Source organism: Trichechus manatus, unplaced genomic scaffold, assembly GCF_000243295.1.
Source record: "Trichechus manatus latirostris isolate Lorelei unplaced genomic scaffold, TriManLat1.0 scaffold00162, whole genome shotgun sequence".
Classification (NCBI taxonomy): domain Eukaryota; kingdom Metazoa; phylum Chordata; class Mammalia; order Sirenia; family Trichechidae; genus Trichechus; species Trichechus manatus.
Window position 1 is genome coordinate 6,152,463 of NW_004444098.1, and position 17,527 is coordinate 6,169,989.

At 46.0% G+C, this 17,527-nt stretch overlaps 1 protein-coding gene across 1 annotated transcript in view; it reads right to left on the minus strand.

The window, feature by feature from the left end:
* The window catches only part of WWC3 (WWC family member 3), a 128,624-nt gene that overhangs the window by 7,340 nt on the left and 103,757 nt on the right, over positions 1-17,527 (minus strand). Inside the window, exons 11-19 of the mRNA XM_023740717.1 lie at positions 16,953-17,518; positions 11,125-11,245; positions 10,227-10,301; positions 9,289-9,375; positions 6,828-7,020; positions 5,531-5,698; positions 4,797-4,948; positions 3,360-3,525; positions 514-678 (exon numbers count right to left, since the gene is read on the minus strand). Coding sequence (XP_023596485.1) covers positions 514-678; positions 3,360-3,525; positions 4,797-4,948; positions 5,531-5,698; positions 6,828-7,020; positions 9,289-9,375; positions 10,227-10,301; positions 11,125-11,245; positions 16,953-17,518 — 1,693 coding nt within the window. The remainder of the gene's footprint in view (positions 1-513; positions 679-3,359; positions 3,526-4,796; positions 4,949-5,530; positions 5,699-6,827; positions 7,021-9,288; positions 9,376-10,226; positions 10,302-11,124; positions 11,246-16,952; positions 17,519-17,527) is intronic.

Consider the following 17,527-nt stretch of genomic DNA (forward strand, 5'->3'; position numbering starts at 1 on the left):
CAAGTATCTCCCACCATCACCTGTGGAATGCAAATTGACATGTGGGTGAATCCAAAGCCCATATCCTCAGTGTTTTGAGTCTTTAAGGCTGCCCTCCACTCTGGCTACCCACTGCTATGGCTCTACTCCAGAACTTCTAATTACACAGAGTGACCTGACTTCCCTGATCTCAACTCAATTCAAGATATGCCCTGTTTTGACTTGCTTCTCCTTAGTTTGATGTAGAAATGATTGACCCTGCTTTCTGATCACGAGCTGGAGCGTACACAACACTGAAAACCTGGGGGAAATGTATTATAATCCTGCAGACAACCAGAGCTAGATATGCACATGAATATGGGGAAAGGGGATGACACCATACCGCCTATCACAAATCCACACATACGTGGTGGTCATTGATTGGCATTACTGGTGATAATACACACATCTTTCAGCATAGCTAGTACAAAAACAAAAACAGAAAAAGGGGGGGTAAGAAAGTTCCAGATAGGTGGCAAAGAAATTCCAACTTACTCTGCAAACATACTGGCTTCGTGCTCCAGGCGAGAACGTCTGTGAACGGACGATTGTGCTGCTCCGCACAAAAGGAGACCCACGGGCCCTGCGGCTGGCCCTTTCTTTTGGAAGACTTGCAACTTCTTCTGGGAAGAGATCTTCTGTGTTGGTTTCCTTATCAACCTAGAGATTAATTCATTTATTATCATTAATTTTCCTATAATACAAGCCATAAAATTAGCTTAGTCGCTGTTATGGATTGAATTGTGTCCGCCCAAAAAGATGTGTTGAAATCCTAATTCCCGGTACCTGTGAATGTGACCTTGTTTGGACATAGGACCTTTGAAGACATTATCCATTAACATGAGGTCATACCGGAGTAGGGTGGGTCCTAATCCAATATGAGTGGTATCCTTATAAAAAAGAGGGAGAGACACAAAGCCACAGAGGGAAGATAGCCATGTGACAACAGAGGCAGAGACTGCAGTGATGTGTCTATAAGGCAAGGAACACCAAGGATTGCTGGCTGTTGCCAGAAGCTGAGAGGCGTGGACAGATTCTCCTTTAGAGCCTTCAGAAGGAATCGACATGGCCGACATCCTAATTTCGCACTCCCAGCCTCCAGAACTAAATTTCTGCTCTTACAAACTACCCAGTTTGTGGTAACTTGTAGTGGCAGCCCTAGGAAACTAATACCATCACAAAACAACTGTCTCCTTGCCATCTGCACTTGGATGTCTAAGAAGCATTTCACATTTGATGCGTCCAAAATGGCGTTTCTGATATTCCACCCATACCTCCTCCTCCATAGGTACCTCCATTTTCATCTGTTCCTTCCAAAAATCTTAAGTGTCAACCTGGATTCCACTCACACCCCATAGCTCGTCTGAAAGTAAATTCTGTTGACTCTGTGTTCCAAACTGGGCAGCTTCTGACCACTTCACCCATGTCACTGCCATCTCCTGCCTGGACTACTGCAATAGCCTTCTCACTGGTCTCCCTGATTCCAGGTCCTCAACACAGCCACCAGGAAGATTCTGTTAAAACTGAAGTCACATCATGTCACTCCTGGGCTCGGATCCAGCTTCTCAGAGAAAATGCCAGAGTCCTTAGTGAGCCCTGTGATCTGGCCCCTTCATTCCCTCTGTCCTCAGCTCCAGAGACTCCTCCGTTCATTCCCCTCCAGCCACACTGGCCTCTTCGCTGTTCTCTCACCACACCAGGCCCCTCCCATGTCAGCATCTGGGCACAGGCTGTTCCCTATCCCCAAATGCTCTTCCCTAGACCTGCACCAGCCTCCCCCACTTCCTTCCTTCAGGTCTCCGCTCCAAATTCATCTTCTCGGTGAGGCCTTTCAAGACCACTCTTTCTAATAAGTGTAAACCCCGCTTACCTACAATCTTATTCTCTATTAGCTTCTTTGACTATCTAAAACATTATTAGATTTTACTGATGTATCCTGGCTATTGCTATTACCTATCTCCCCCTTGAGGGCAGGGGTTTCCATTTGTTTTGTTCATTGTTGCATCGTAAAGGCCTAGTACTTACACACAGAAACAGAGAACGTAGATGTGGGAAAGTATTAACAATTGGGAACTCTAGGTGAAGCATAAGGAGCCCTGGTGGCACAATGGTTAAGCATTCAGCTGCTAACAGAAAGGTTGGCGGTTCAAACCCACCAGCTGCTCTGAGAGAGAAAAGAACTGGCAATCTCCTCCTGTAAAGATTACAGCCTAGGAAACCCTACGGGGCAGTCCTACTCTGTCTTATAAGGTTGCTATAGGGTCACTGTGAGTCAGAATCGACTCGACAGCACCTACCAACAACAACAACAGGTATAGGGTATATGGGTATTCAGTGTATTATTCTAGCAACTTTTCCATAGGTTTGAAATTTTTAGACATTCAAAGTTGGGGGTGGAGGGCATATCGAACTAGCGTCCCACGGCCACTCACTCTGATTTGGGCCAAATGCTTTTAAAGCTCTTAGAAAGTAGAACGAGGGCAATTACCAGCAGCCTGGCCCCAAACAATTACTCAAGATCTGATATACTTTAATGCAGCCTGGAAAGCTGCCAAGGGTGCGGCTTTTATTGACCTCAGCATTTGTGTTTCGAGGTGAGGGCAGGGGGCATGATGGGAAAATGTTTCGAGGAGTTGAACAGTTTGGGAATCAAAGTTTCAATAGAGCACTGCTACAGTGTCTTCCAACCTCACTGGGTCCCTTAGACATCTGTCACTATAAAGAGTTCTTCACTGAGGATACAGTGATGACCACAACTAAGATGAGATGAACAGAGGGGAAAATGACACTTCACTGTTCTTAACGTCACAAAGGGGAAAAAAGGAAACATATGTGTCTACAACTTTTGGGACCCATGAAACATTTGAGCCTTGTTTGTTCCTGAAGACGGGAATGGGTCATCATAAAATGGCATACGAAGTAGTAAAAATTTACCTTTTTTAGTCTTCCTTTCAATTTAAAGTTGATAATCATTTCTATAGTATCTGCTATGCAAGCTGTAAGCACTTTACAAATACTAGGCCACTTACTTTTTATCCTCCAAGCTCAATAAAATACCATCTTAACTACCACCCCCTAATCCAACAGCATTGTCCATTTCATACCACAACTTATCCACGCCACACCACTGGGTACGTCTGTAGGCAAGCCACATGGTTCTGTTCCTGTGTATGTGTGTATCAGCTTCCGTTTCCTTTTAGTTCATCTTATTTGCCAATTCTCTAATGTTTCACGATGGAGGCTTTGAAGACACACCCCCACTCTCCTTCCAGGGCACTGCCAAGTGTTGTATCACAAAACATCAGGAGTCTAAGTAAATGCCCTTGATGTTTTCTACTTACCTTAAGAGGTGGGGGCTGAAGTTGCTCAGGGCTGTAAGGATCTGCCTGGCCAGCAAACGTGTGTCTGTGGATGGATTCGACACCAATGCAACAGGGCTCTGGGTACAGCGGGCTGGTCTGGGTGCAGTTGCTGCACCCACTATCAACTGAGTCAGCTTGCCAACTCCTAAAGGTGGGACATGGCAAAAAAAAAAAAAACAAAACTCACAAAATGTTCATTCCAAGGACTTCATTTCACTGCTGCTTTCAGACAGCAGCAGCAGAGATGCATAAAACAAGACTACCTTGCTTCTAATGATCAAAGACACTGCTTTTCTCATAGTCAAAGGGTTTTCATGTTTTTTAGGGAAGACAACTCTATAGGTCTTTCATGAACAGGGTCTGTCTGTCTTTATCACCCAATTGCAACCACTGAAGATGCCAGAATCCTGGTGACGTGCCCCACCCAAACCCTTCCAGCTTCTGGTCATCCCTACCCTCGTACCCTCCACCTCTACCATGCCCTGTTTCTCCCCAAGATAAATTCCTACATAATATAAATTCAGGGAAAGATACTAGGAAAAAGCAGGAAGCTTTGGAAATATGGTACTCTATGTGGAAAAATGGGGAAGTAAAACAGTATGAAAGTGCCCACGGAGATGATCAGACAGAAACCAGTTCACTAGAGGAGCTTGTCCATCTGAATCCTTCACCTATTTCACATGGGTCTGCTTCTGGTAAAACTTAAAGGGACAGTGCATGATTCCATTTACATGAAATGGCCAGAACAGGCAAATTCATAGAGACACAAAGTAGACTGGTGGTTGCCCAGGGCTGGGGGAAGAACAGGGAGTGACTGCTAATGGATACAGGGTTTCTTTCTGGGGTGATGAAAATGTTCTAAAAGTGACCATGGAGATGGTTGTTCAACTCTGAATACACTAAAAATCACTGAATTGTTTACTTTACATGGGTGAATTGTACAGTATGTGAATTATATACCAATAAAGCTGTTTACAGAAAAACCATAAAGGGACTTCATTTTACTCATCCCTGGCAGGGTGGAGATCCTCAACAGTCCCAGTCTTTATGACAGATTCCAGAATAGAAGGAAAAGGTGAAAAGCAGAGGGAGGGTTGGGCATAGATTTTGAGGTATTATCCTCGTCCAGAGCAGTATTACATTACCTGAGAGGGTAATGGTACTGCAGAATCATCCGGCCCATTCTCTAGAGGCCTGGACAAGAGACGTAACTTGCCCCCAAAGACACAGCTCCTGGGGTGGAGCCACGTCTGACCAACACGCAAGCTGCCTTGTCCCTAAGGAAGCAAGCTAAATTGCCCTCAGGAGTGTTTCTGCAGGCACATTTTTGGAAAGCTTTCTGCTGAAACAATGTCCACACTCCTTTGCCTGGAGGAGGACAAGTGCAGACAGCGAGGAGACACCACCCGCATCTACCTGTCGGGCGCGGCCTCCGCTTGGCCTTCCCGCCGCTCCGCCTGGAGGATCTCCTCCTCCGTGCACTCCAGCTTCACCCTCTCCTCTGCCAGCTCCCTCTCCACAGCCTGCAGCTGGGCTGTGGTTCTCGCCAGCAGCACTGTGACCGCATCCTGCAGAGAAAGTGGGCAAGGGGAGAACCAACTTCAGCAACCTATTGTGGCAGAGCCGAGGGCAGCCACCGTCACACAGCAAGAAAATCATCCCACTGCGTTCCTCAGCTGCCCTTCAGGGGTAGAACTCACCCCCACTGTCAATAGCACAACATCAGCTTGCCTTTTCTTAGAGCTCTGAGGGCTCAATTTAAAAATAACCAACCATAAGCCACTTGTGATCACGAACACGTTGGCACTAAAAATATTATCATGATGAACAATGTCATCAACGTCACTGAATTGTCATATAGAAATTGTTAAACTGGTGTATGTTCTGCTATGTATATTTTCAACAACAACAAAAGAAATAAAATAATTATTAAAGAACACATTATCATGAAATTGGGATCCGCAAATAATTAAGGACTGCCTGCATGTCCCATTTTTATTATTTTCCTTGAAACTCTACTTTGTCATCTCTACTACATCCTAAGACTTTAAGTCTAAACAGGTGCTTCTTAGAAAACACTTCCCCTAGTAACTGTCTGTCTCAAAGGCAGGGAAGCAGTAGTGAAGGCTCCTGAAAGCAGAGAAAGGTACCGTCTTCCCGAAGACAGAGTGTGCGGGCTTCTGTGCGAGGCGTTCATCTGCGCGCTCATTCTCCCTGGCCCTCTGCGGCTCGGAGCTGGTGAAGACCTGGACGGAATACCAGCGTAGCTGCATCTCACTGGAACTTTCATAGTCGGCCAAGTTAATCTGCGCAATGCCCTGCAAGGACGTTAAAGGAAGCCAGAGCAGGCACTGAGTGAGTTCTCAGCGGTGAAGTGTTTTAAAATAACAAGTTCATCTTTCAATCTTAACCGAGAAAGAGCTAAAATACAGAATTCCTTTAAAAGGGGAGGGGGGCAGTGAAATGAAAGCGACTGAAGAAGACGCTAACGAGGGTGGCTCTGGGTTGCTTGTTCTTGTTTAGCTCAATCAGGAGGAGTTCTGTACTGGAAAGGGAACAGGGGCAGACAACAGGGAACCTGGGGTGCTGGGCCAGGGTTAGGGCTCTACCCCTTGGAGAGCCACTGGTTCTCTCTGGAGTGTCTGAAATAAGAGGATCAGCTGAACTCTGCTCTGCACTCCCTAATTCTGCTGCTGAGGTGGTATGACCAAGGAACAACATTTGGGCTCTGGAAAGAAAGCACGCTGGCTTCTGAATCCTGGCCTGGGCATCAAATGGCTGTGTGGGCCTGAGGACAACCTGCCGAATTCCTTGGTGTCCGAGTTCTAGGTTGCCAGAAAAAATACACGGCATCCAGTTAACTCTGAGTTTCAAATACGCATGAATTTTTTAAATTTTTGTATAAGTATGTCCCAAATATTGCATGGGATATACTTATACTAAAAAATTATCTATTGTTTATTTGAAATTCAAATTTAACTGGGTGCCCAATATTTCTATTTGCTAAATCTGTCAACCCTACTTAGTTCCTTCAACTGAAAATGAATCCATTTCAAATAAAACTGATGCTATCTCATGGGGGAGGGCTGCAGTATGAATTGAGATAATATATTTAAAGTATAAAACACTTGACTAGATAATGGTATTATCATCCGTTTCTATCCTCCCAGTCAGAGAGATCATTTAACATCATTTTCTTTTCTAAGCAACCCACCAAAGGAAAAAGGAAGGAAGAGAGGAAAACCGGAGGGAGAGAGGGAAGAAGAAAGGGAGGAAAAAAGAGAGGAAAGGAGGGAGGGAGGGAGAAAGAGGGAGGGAGAAGGGGATGAAAAGGAAGAAACCATGAAAGAGAAAGAAACACAGAAGGACAAAGATCCAAAGGCAGAAAGAAAGCTAGAAAGACAAGCAAGACCAACCCAAAGACAAAGAAGGGAGGGAGAGCCGTACCAGCAGCTCTTCCTGCAGCTGATGATTCACGGAACACACATATAATTGAAGGGACTTCAACGTCAACATGCTTGAATGCACAGGGATTCTGAAAACTTCATTAAATACCAGCGGGGCCTGGAATTCTAGAGCCTTAGAGCAGTAGGTGTTGGGTGTGCCCGAGTCGAGTGGTGGCAAGTAGACGCGGATGTGTCTGGAATGAGAGGGAGGGGACAGTAGGTAACACTTCTTGGCAGATCTGACTGACGAAATGCATAAGCCACACATATATATGCATCTATACTTTTCCCTCTCTGAATGCCCATGAATTAAATTTCTAAGCCTTTTGGAAAAGGCCCTTTTCTCAACTAAGAGACGGTCCAAAGAGACGGAAGTGACTCTGGAGATTAGAGAAAAAAAATCAATCACAAAAAGAGGGATAACGTAAAAGTCAGTAATTAAGAATTCTGACAGATTCAGAGGTTCTGCTTTTCATTGTCTTTGTGGGAAACTGTTCTGATCTTTCTGTGCCACTCCCTTGGCTCTCTTTTCAGCCTCCACACTCTCGTGTGTGTGGTGAGTTGAGTCCGCCTGCCTCCCCTCTCTGCTTGTTCACCCGATGAGGGCACCAACTTCTACGTGCGTCCTGCTGTTTTGGGCCCCAGCACGGACGTCTGCCCATGGGAAGAGCTCGATCAGTTGTGAAGACTGTGACAGGACAGCACTAGAGCGAGCAAAATTCCAGGGGGAATCCTCAGCCGTTTAAAACCAGGTTGCCTCCAAGGCCTTTAGAACTCCAGTTTATAAAGACTCTTAGAAGGGGAGGTCCACCCTTGAACTTCAACTGACCATTACAGGTGTGGTCACTCACCTGGGTAAGCAGACCCTCCATCAGGACCCCATCCAGAGTCACGGAGCTGAGTTGGGGCTCCCACCACAAGGCCAAAGTCACCCAGTACCTCCCAACTGGTCACATGAGTATCTCTTTCTCCTCCCCTCAGACAACCCGTTAACCCGTTGCCATCGAGTCGATTCCCACTCATAGCAACCCTATAGGGCAGAGCAGAACTGCCCCGTACGGTTTCCAAGGAGCGGCTAGTGGATTTGAACTGCCGATCTTCTGGTTAGTGGCCATAGCTCTTAACTACTATGCCAACACCCTAATTTCAGCCAGAGGCCTTTGTGTGTGTGTGTGTGTGTGTGTGGTAAAATATATATAACATAAAATTTGCCGTTTTAACCATTTTTTAGCATATGATTCAGTGGCATTGGTTACAGTCATCATGTTGGGCAACCATCACCATTATCTATTTCCAAAAGTTTCCATCACCCCAACCAGAAACTCACTCCTCATTTCCTCCTCCCCATAGCCCCAGGTAACTTTCTGTCTCTATGCATTGGCCTATTCTAGCTATGTCATATGAGTTGGAACCGACTCAACGGCAATGGATTTAGTTTAGTTTTTAGATATGTTGTATAAGTGGGATCATACAATATGTGACCCTTGTGTCTGACCTATTTCACTTAGCATGTTTTTGAGATTCATCTATGTCGTAGCATTTATTAAAATTTCATTTCTCTTTATGGGCTAAATAATAATCCATTGTATGGATATCCACATTTTGTTTATCCATTCGTTGATGGGCACTTGGGTTGTTTCCACTTTTTGGCTATTGTGAATAATGCTACAATAAGCACTGGTGTACAAGTATCTGAGTTCTTGCTTTCAAGTCTCTTGGGTATATACCTAGGAGTGGAATTGCTTGGGTCATATGGAAATTCTATGTTTAACCTTTTGAGGAACTGCCATACTATTTTCCACAGCGACTGCACCATTTTACATTCCCACCAAGCAATGGATGAGGGTTCCAATTTCTCCACATCCTCGCCAACACTTGTTATTTTCTTTTTTCTGATCATAGCAATCTTAGTGGGTGAGAAGTGGTATCTCATTGTGGTTTTGATTTGCATTTTCCTAATGACTAACGATGTTGAACAACTTTTCGTGTGCTTCTTGGCCATTTGTGTATCTTCTTTGATGAAATGTCTACTCAAGTCCTTTGCCCATTTTTTGATTGGGTTGGTTTGTCTTTTTGTTGTGGAGTCACCCAGAGGCCTTTTAACACACATCATGGCTCCATCAGCACCAACCCAGCCTTGGAACCAGGAAGGGTATTTTAAGCCCAAATGCTGCAGTGGAGCATTCCTTAGAGTCCTGTCCCACAGCACAGAACTAGCCGGGTCTGTCCGAAATAATACACTAGACTCTTCAAAATTTACAATGCTTTAGATTGCAAACGGACCTTCCCTGGTGTTTTACAAATTCAGGTTCCAAAATCATCTTTTCACCTGCAAAACTGACAAGCAGAACAGGCCAGTGGGCTGTGTTGTCTAACAAGAGACTGAGACAGGACACCATCAGCTGGGCACGCCCCCCACTCTCTGAGGAACACGACCCAGCCCTCGCCGGCCCTGAGCTTACATTTTGCAGTCTTCTTTCACACCCAGCCCAGCAAAGTTCTTCAGCTGGAGCACATTGACGAGCAGACATTCGCTGCTGTTATCGTGCCTAGAGAAGGAAACGCTAATTCACCAACTGCAAATCCTCCACGGTGGAGAAACCCTTCTGATTGAACTAGAGCAGTGGCCCTCCAAAGGGGGTGATTATGCCTTCCAGGGGGTACTGGCGATGTCTGGAGATATTCTGGTTGCCGAAACCAGGGAGGAGGGGGTGCTACTGGCATCTAGTGGGCATAGGCCAGGGATGCTGCTCAACACTTTACAGCACACAGGACAGCCTCCACCATAGAATGATCCAGCCCCAAATGTCAACAGTGTCGAGGGGGAGAAACCCTGCACTGGACTAACAAGAGTGAGCAAAGGAAAACTCCTGGCACAGGAACACTGTGCCTTGCTAGTGTGGTCATCACTGATCGTGGCCTTTCCTGAGACTGTAATTAGAAACCCAAAAGTGTCCTGTTGCAAATCACCTGGTGATCTGCTCTGGGTATGTGGGGAAGGGACTCGCTATCTGTGTTGTCATGAATGGAATCAACTCCTGGCAGAAACATATGACCATTTTCCCCAAAGAGTCAGACTTCTCTGGAGGCTTTTGGTACCCATGGCACTGCAGCCACCTAATGCCCTGCAGCATGAGGTGACAGTTCCAGCTTTGAATCTCAGTGCTGAAAGATGGCACTGGGGTGGCTGGTCCACCATCGCTCCTTACCGCCACCTCTGCCCTCTCACCGAAGACCAGCTGCAGTGGTCCTGGGAGTATCAAGGATGGGGGCAGCACCCAGGATTGCCCCCTCCATGGAGGTGTGAATTGCTGGGCGTATAAAGAGGGACCCTGGCAAGGAGCACTACAATCTACAGATTGCCTTTGAGACCAACAGGGAAGGAGTCTTCTGTACTCACAAAAATCCCACGTGGATCTGGGGCTCTCCGTTACTGCAAGCCTCGCTGTATGCAGCCTCCTCGGCATCTTCATTCCTACACACCATTGGAAATTCACCCAGGTTTATGGCAAGCAGCAGTGATTAATGCAGATTTTGGTGAAGCGCTCTCATGTCAAAAGAGTGTTCTTGTCTTACTTAGAAGGGCCTTATTAAACTGCCATAGAAGTAAACTCACTACATGTCTGAAAGGGCACAACAGGTGCCTGGATCCATGACCCATGACATAGCTTATTGGGTAACCTGCTGGCAAACTGTTTTCTTTTTCTTTTTTTAGAAAATAACTTTGCATTCCTTTCAAAATCACGTGTGCTATTCAGGGTAAAGTTCCAAACAACTTTTAGAAGTTTGCAATAAGTGAGATGCCTTATAGATACCTGAGATTTACTAATGTCCAATGAAACAAATGACGTCAAAAATATCAAATCAAAATAAAGCACAAAATCCCAAAAGCTGTTTTGTCATTGCAAAATGCTTCCTATAGCTATGGAAGGGAGGGAGGAGATTCATTTCTAATTAATGTTCGTTCTAGAAAAGCAGGTCTCTCGTACACTGATTCTCCTTTTCCAGCTCTACTGAGTCTTGTACCCACCAAGGCCAGAGAGAAAGAAATCTTCCTAAAACTACAAACCTGAGCCAGTCACCAAACACCACACAGAATCCAACAGAGTTTGCTCTTCCGCTTTCTAAAGTCCAATCTATCACAGTTGAAACAAGCTTATAAAACATCCTGCTCCCAGATAGAGTAACAAAGTTTCAATACGTACAAATCTCAGTAGTGTCCTTTTGGTTCAATACTTAACAGTAACGGTGTAGTAAGTCTGGTCAGGGTGAGGGAACTAATAAGATCAGCTTCTGACCTTTTGGTTAAAGGTTCAAACACCCCGCTGTCGCTGGCTAGCGAATAATCCGAGAGGCACGCAGAGACACGACGTGCTCTCCTCTCCAACCTCTTGGCGCCATCTTCTCGAAGAGTCACTGCTATAAATAAGAGACACATAAGAGGTTACCAAGTGTTCCAGAGACATGCCATTATAGATATGGGCATATTTCTAAATACACGGCACCCAATCTTTTTTTAATACTGAAAAACTGAAGAAATGCACCTTTGCCTACTTCTTTAAAAGCTCTTTAAATTCTTTGGAAAGACACTTGGTGTGATGGTTAAGATTACGTATCAACTTGGGTGGGCCATGATTCTCAGTGATTTGGCAGCTATATAATTATGTAGTTTGGCAGTTATGTAATGATGTAATTTGGCAATTATGTAATGATATAGTTATCCTCCATTTTGTGATATAATGTAATCACCTCCATGATGTGATCTGATGGGATCAGCCAATCAATTGTACAGGGAGTTTCCTCAGGGGTGTGGCATGCATCCAATATATATGGACGTTTTAGCAAAGCTTGCTGGCTCTTGCTCACTCTGGATCCTGCAGCCGGCTTGTCATCGTCTAACCTCTGGTTCTTGGGACTTGAGCCTGCGGCCTGCTGTACTGCCTGCCGGTCTTGGGATTCATTGGCCTCCGCAGCCTGTGAGCCAGCAGCCTGCCATCTTACCTGCTGATCTTGGATTCGTCAGCCTCTGCAGTCCGTTAGCCAGCAGTCTGCCGTCTGATCTGCCGATCTTGGTTCGTCAGCTCCTGCAGCTACATGACTCAGGAGAAGCCTCCAGCCTGACGCCTGACCCCATGGACTTGGAACTTGCCAACCTCTACAACCATGTGAGCCATTTCCCTGAGATAAACCTCTTTCTCTCTCTCTCTATATATATACATGCATATATATGTTCACTGGTTTTGCTTCTCTACAGAACCCAGCCTAAGACACTTGGAATCATAAATATCTTTTCACCTCCTTAATGAGCACACACAATGTTCAATGCTGGTGGGTAAGCCCCTTCACAATGCACTTTAAGACAGAATGGCAGAACCGAAAGGCCAAGAGAGATGTCCCCAAATGGTTAACGGCAGTTGCTCCCTCTGCGGGGTGGAACATAGCATTTTCTTCTTTATGCTGTGCGGTATTGTTCATATTTTATACAATAAACATACATTGCTTTTATAATCAGAAAAAAAAATTTTTTTAATGATCCAAATAAGTCCTAACAAAATTCAGTGGCCCTCAAGTCACAGGATACAGTCGAGCACAGATCATCCATTTCTACCGGGATGCCTTTGAAAGCATTTCTTTGGGGATCTGTGGTCACAGGGAAGAGGCTGGGGGACTTCAGACTGCAATATCGCCTCTAGCAGCCCTGGGGCCAGACTCCCCTCCAGAATTGCTTCCTGGGGTGACAACACTACCATTACTAGGCAGCTTATGTGTACGTTTCATATCTACTTTAATCAAGAGCCAAAGATAAGCATTGACATTTTTCTTTTTAGCATTTCAACAACTTCTTCTAGCCTTTCACTCACACGAACCAGCTCCTTTTAGTAAAAACATGTATATTATCTTCCTATGCTAAACATGAATATGTATGCAGGAGTCTCAACCGTTTTACAGAGAGGTGTGCTTGCTTAGAAAATAGAACCAAAATATTCAGCTTGGAAATGTGCTCATGATGTCGTCTGGTCACAATACATGTCCCTCTGGTACCTCTGTACTTTTCTTAGGCTATGTGAGCTCTGTAACTGGATCCCTAAATTGAGGGAAACGGCCAAGCATACAATCAGCCCTCTTTCCAACCAAATTCTTATTCACACTGATTAAATACAAGCAACATGTTAAACACTGCACAAAACAAACAACAGGATGGGGCTGTGGCATGTGGTCTCACAGTTTCACTCAGAGATAAAAATGTTAACTTCTGCAATGCAACCCCCGGAGGAAAGCCCAGCGGTGGCCGCCTCCTCCCCTGGTCAGCCAGGAACGAGAAGCTGGGGCCCTTCTGGGCTGCCCAGACGCCCTGGGGCTCCAACCGTAGTCAGATCTCCTAAGTCCAGCTGTTTTCTTCAACTTAGCCACGTGCAAAGTTCCTGGTTGCCAACAGAACATACCGCCAGCTGCATTGATCCCCAGCAAACAAAACTGATCAGTGTTTCCACTCCCAGTCCTGAAACTGGCCATAGTTCCTAGACAGAGCTTTACACTCCTCTAACAGAATAATGTTAAGAGCTCGATGGCTACCCAAAAGGTCGGTAGTTCAAATCCAGCTGCTCCTCGGAAACCTATGGGGCAGTTCTACTCCGTCCTATTGGGTCGCTATGAGTCGGAACTGACTCGACGGCACCTGACAACAACAAGAAGAGAATAATGGAGTCCCTGGATGGTACAGTTAACGCGCTTGGCTGCCAACCAAAAGGTTGACGGTTTGAGTCTACCCGGAAGCACCTCGGAAGAAATGCCTGGTGATCTACCAATACATCAGCCATTGAAAACCCTATGGAGCACAGTTCTACTCTGCATACATGGGGTCACCATGAGTCGGAGTTGACTTGCTGGCAGCTGGTTTTGTTTTAGGAAATAACAATGGGGCAAAGCCCAAGCAGCTCCAGTTCACCAGATGGTGGAACTCAGAGGCCATTTCTCTCTCATCACAATGGAAGATGATGAAGAGACAGGAAAGTAAGGACTTAATCTTCAATGAGCCCAGGCTCAGTCAGCGAGCTCACAGAGCACCTGGGAGCAGGAGGTGACTCAAGGATACTTCCAGCTGAGCCCGGGGTGAGCAAAAGGTACCCATGTAAACCACACTACACACCCAGACTCCAGTCTGAAGTTTCAGTGCAGCCAGGTCGGCCCTGGGGAGCAAGGCAAAGGAAGCAAGGAATGGATACTCCTCCCAACCTGCATTTTCAAGCTCGCTGACCTTTTTATCATTAAAGACAGACAGACATAGAGACAGACCAACACTGAGACCTAAGGACATCAACAGTGCTTGATAAAAAGGAAGAAAATATAAGGAAAATCACATCGTGGGCAAAGCTGTCAGATTCTGTGTTAACATAATGAACGCCAAGAAATTCTGGGGAAAAAATACATAAACAGTTAAAGCTTTTCAAAAAGTTCTCATACAACTTTAGCAGCCATCATGAATAACAATGTAGAAAGAACAACAGTAACAGTAGCAATAACAGTTGATAAGCTACAGCACAGTAGAGCTATACAATACGCTCGTCTCCGCCATATCCCAGCCGTAAGAAAGAAATTTATCCACTACACAAAGACGCATTCACAGCCTAACCAACAGAGGTGAACGGTAATTCCAAGGTCACTTACAGTGAATGTTTCTGTCGGGCCGCATGAGAAACAAGATTGAAAAAAAAAGCACCAAGTGAAAAAACTGCAGAATTGAAGCCAATAATTTTAAACAGAAAATATAATAAAAATGTCAAGAAATAGACAAGAAAAGTCAAGGTTTTTTATAGATTTAGATTAGCAAATACTAACGGGTTGATGAAAATAGAGAAGTATTTCAAAATCATGACACATTCGACTTTTAAAATCCAGGGAAGACAAAAGTGTACTAAAAAATGAAAACGTTAAAGCCTACGGTCGATTTTCCCACTGGGCCTGCCCACCATCCCCCCACCCCCACCCCGACTGACAACACAATGGAAGAAATCATTCAATGTGCTTGCCTTGTAAGTTTGGTTGAGGTTTGAATTTTCTCTTACTAAAATGTGATACGCTCTCCGGGGTGATGCAAATGGTTAACATGCTTGGCTGCTAACCAAAAAGGCTGGAGGTTTGAGTCCACCCAGAGGCACCTCAGAAGAAAGGCCTGGTGATCTACTTCCAAAAAACCAGCCACTGACAACCCTATGGAGTGCAGTTCTACCCTGACACACATGGGGCTGCCATGAGTCAGAGTTGACTCGACGGCAAGTGGTCTGGTTAAAATGTGACAGAAACTTGCCTGGGGTCACATGTGAACAGCACTGTCCCTGGCAAGATGGAAAAGTTGGAGGGAACAATTTGACCTTAGGCATCGATAAACGGGAAGGAGTGGCATGATAAGCACTAAGACCCTCTCAGACTTTGCGAAGCTTCAATAACTCTGGGCTCCAGTGTTCCTGTAAGCACCAAGGGGGGCAAGAAGTCACCCTGTGTCCATGCCTGAAGCTTGTTACCCAACCCAGCCCTCTGGGAGTGCCCAACAGGACCTGTTACCTGAGTCAATCATTTCCAGTTTGTAAAAAGGACACAACTGACAATGGCATGCAGGAGTCCACCACCAGGTGGCAGTATCAAAACGTAGCATAAGCAAATACCTGACTAAGCCGTTTGGCCCATTATGGAGTCGGCCACAGAGTGGGAAGGGGAAGAACAAGAAATCAATGATTAGAAATTAAGTCAGTTCTTCTCCTTCACACCCTGTCTTTCCCCTGGCCCAAAGCGTCCCTTGTTCCCTGTCTTGATTTTCTGGTGGCCAGATTGAATTGATATTCTCGTATCTCAACCTTTAAAGAAAAGTTGGCATAAGAGGGAAAAAGGGGTTAGGAGGAAAATAAACTTAAGTGATGACGGATGTGCAATCCAGTCCTTGGTGTGTATTTTCTGTTTTAAATGAAAGGCGTAAACATGGAGGAAAGAACCTGTGCGTATGAAGCAGAACCCAGCGAATGAAGCGTCCCTGGATACATGAATTACAGAACCAGCGTATCTGGGGACATGAAAGTTGTGTTTGCAAACACAGAGAGGAAGACGCCAAATAACAGAGCTAGAAAAGCCTGGTGCTGCCTCAGAACAGGACAGGTCTCTGGTTAAATATCCAAGTGTTAACAGGGACTCCTAGCATATATGTAACTCACGGGTAACAGAATGGTCATCAACACAAGGGACCATAAAGACCACCTTGTTCAAAGATGGGGAAGCCAAGACTTGGATGAGTGAAGGGATACCTCAAGCTCAAGGTCACACAGCCAGCTAGTCAACAGGGCAGGGAATAGAACCCCGGTCTCCAAACTTCTAGTCTGAAGTGGTTTCCACTCTACCACACTGGTTTTTTTATCCAAGTTTTATTTTGACCCTTTGTGTTAAACTACTCCACAGTAGGTTCCCAGGTTCTTTCAGCGTTGGCACTACTGACATTTAGGATTGGATCATTCTTCGTTGTGAGGGGCTGTCCTGTGCACTGCAGGGTGGTTAGCCGCATCTCTGGCCTCTACCCACGAAACGCCAGCGGCATCCTCCCTTCACCCAGTTGTGATAAACAAAAATGTCTCCAGACATTGCCTAATGTCCTCGGGGTGGGGAGGGGTGATGGCAGTATTGCTCCCAGTTGAAAAGGATGTAGAGATATCAGCTCAGCTACAACCAGACCCCAGCTTGCATGCTGCTCTTCAATGGGCACACACGGAATGTTCCATCTTGGTACACATCCTGCAGAGCTCATTAAGGCCCTATTACATCCTTATCATCCCCTGAACGTGGAATATTGTGTGGTTCTTAGCTTATACTCAACAAGCAAGTACTTTCTGACAACAAGCCAAATATGTGGGAGAGACTACTTTGCCAGTTGACATTATCTTTCCAGCTGCGGAAAGCCCCACAATGAAACTCTGCAGACTAGCGCAGGTTTGTACTCTTTCTAATCCTATCTATCTTACTAAATGTAAAGCTCACGAGATAATGGAAATGCCAGCCAGCCTCAATGCAGTTGCACACGTTTTCTTCCCTGAATTTTATATCTTTCTTCCTAGGACTGTGACAAGCCACATGCCTTATCGATACTTACTTCCACCTGCAGGAGCGCAGGCCAGCTGAGGTCCTCGATCACGCGATCCTTCCCCGTCGCCAGGGAATCCGTGTGGCTGAAGGGACGCTGTTCCCTGCAGCTCTTCATCTCCCAGAGCAGAGGCCTGGGCCCGCAGTCTGTCTAGCGCGCCCAAGCCTGGCACCTCAAAGCCATCTGCCATCTGGGCCAAAGGAGAGTCCCTCGAGACCGAGAGGAAGGGCGTGTCCAGAGGTGAGCTCGGGGGAGACAGGGAGGACAGGGAGGAGCGGGAGGACAAGGAAGCCAGGGACTGGGGCGTGTCCAGGGACCGCCTCTGCTTGTTGAAGCCAGAGGGTCCAGGGGAATCAGAGAAAGGGGCATCTCGTCCCAGGGAGTCAAAGGGAATTAGGTCGAAGCGCAAAAGCTGGCCACCGTCGGCATCGGGTTTCTCATACTGTGGCAAGCCATAGATGTCGGTGAAGCTGATGGAGCTCAGGGAGCCCCGGCTGGAGGCCAGTGAGCCGCGGCTGGAGGCCAGCGAGCCACGGCTGCTCCCCGAGGACACTGTCAGGGTGCTGGCGGACAGGCTGAAATGA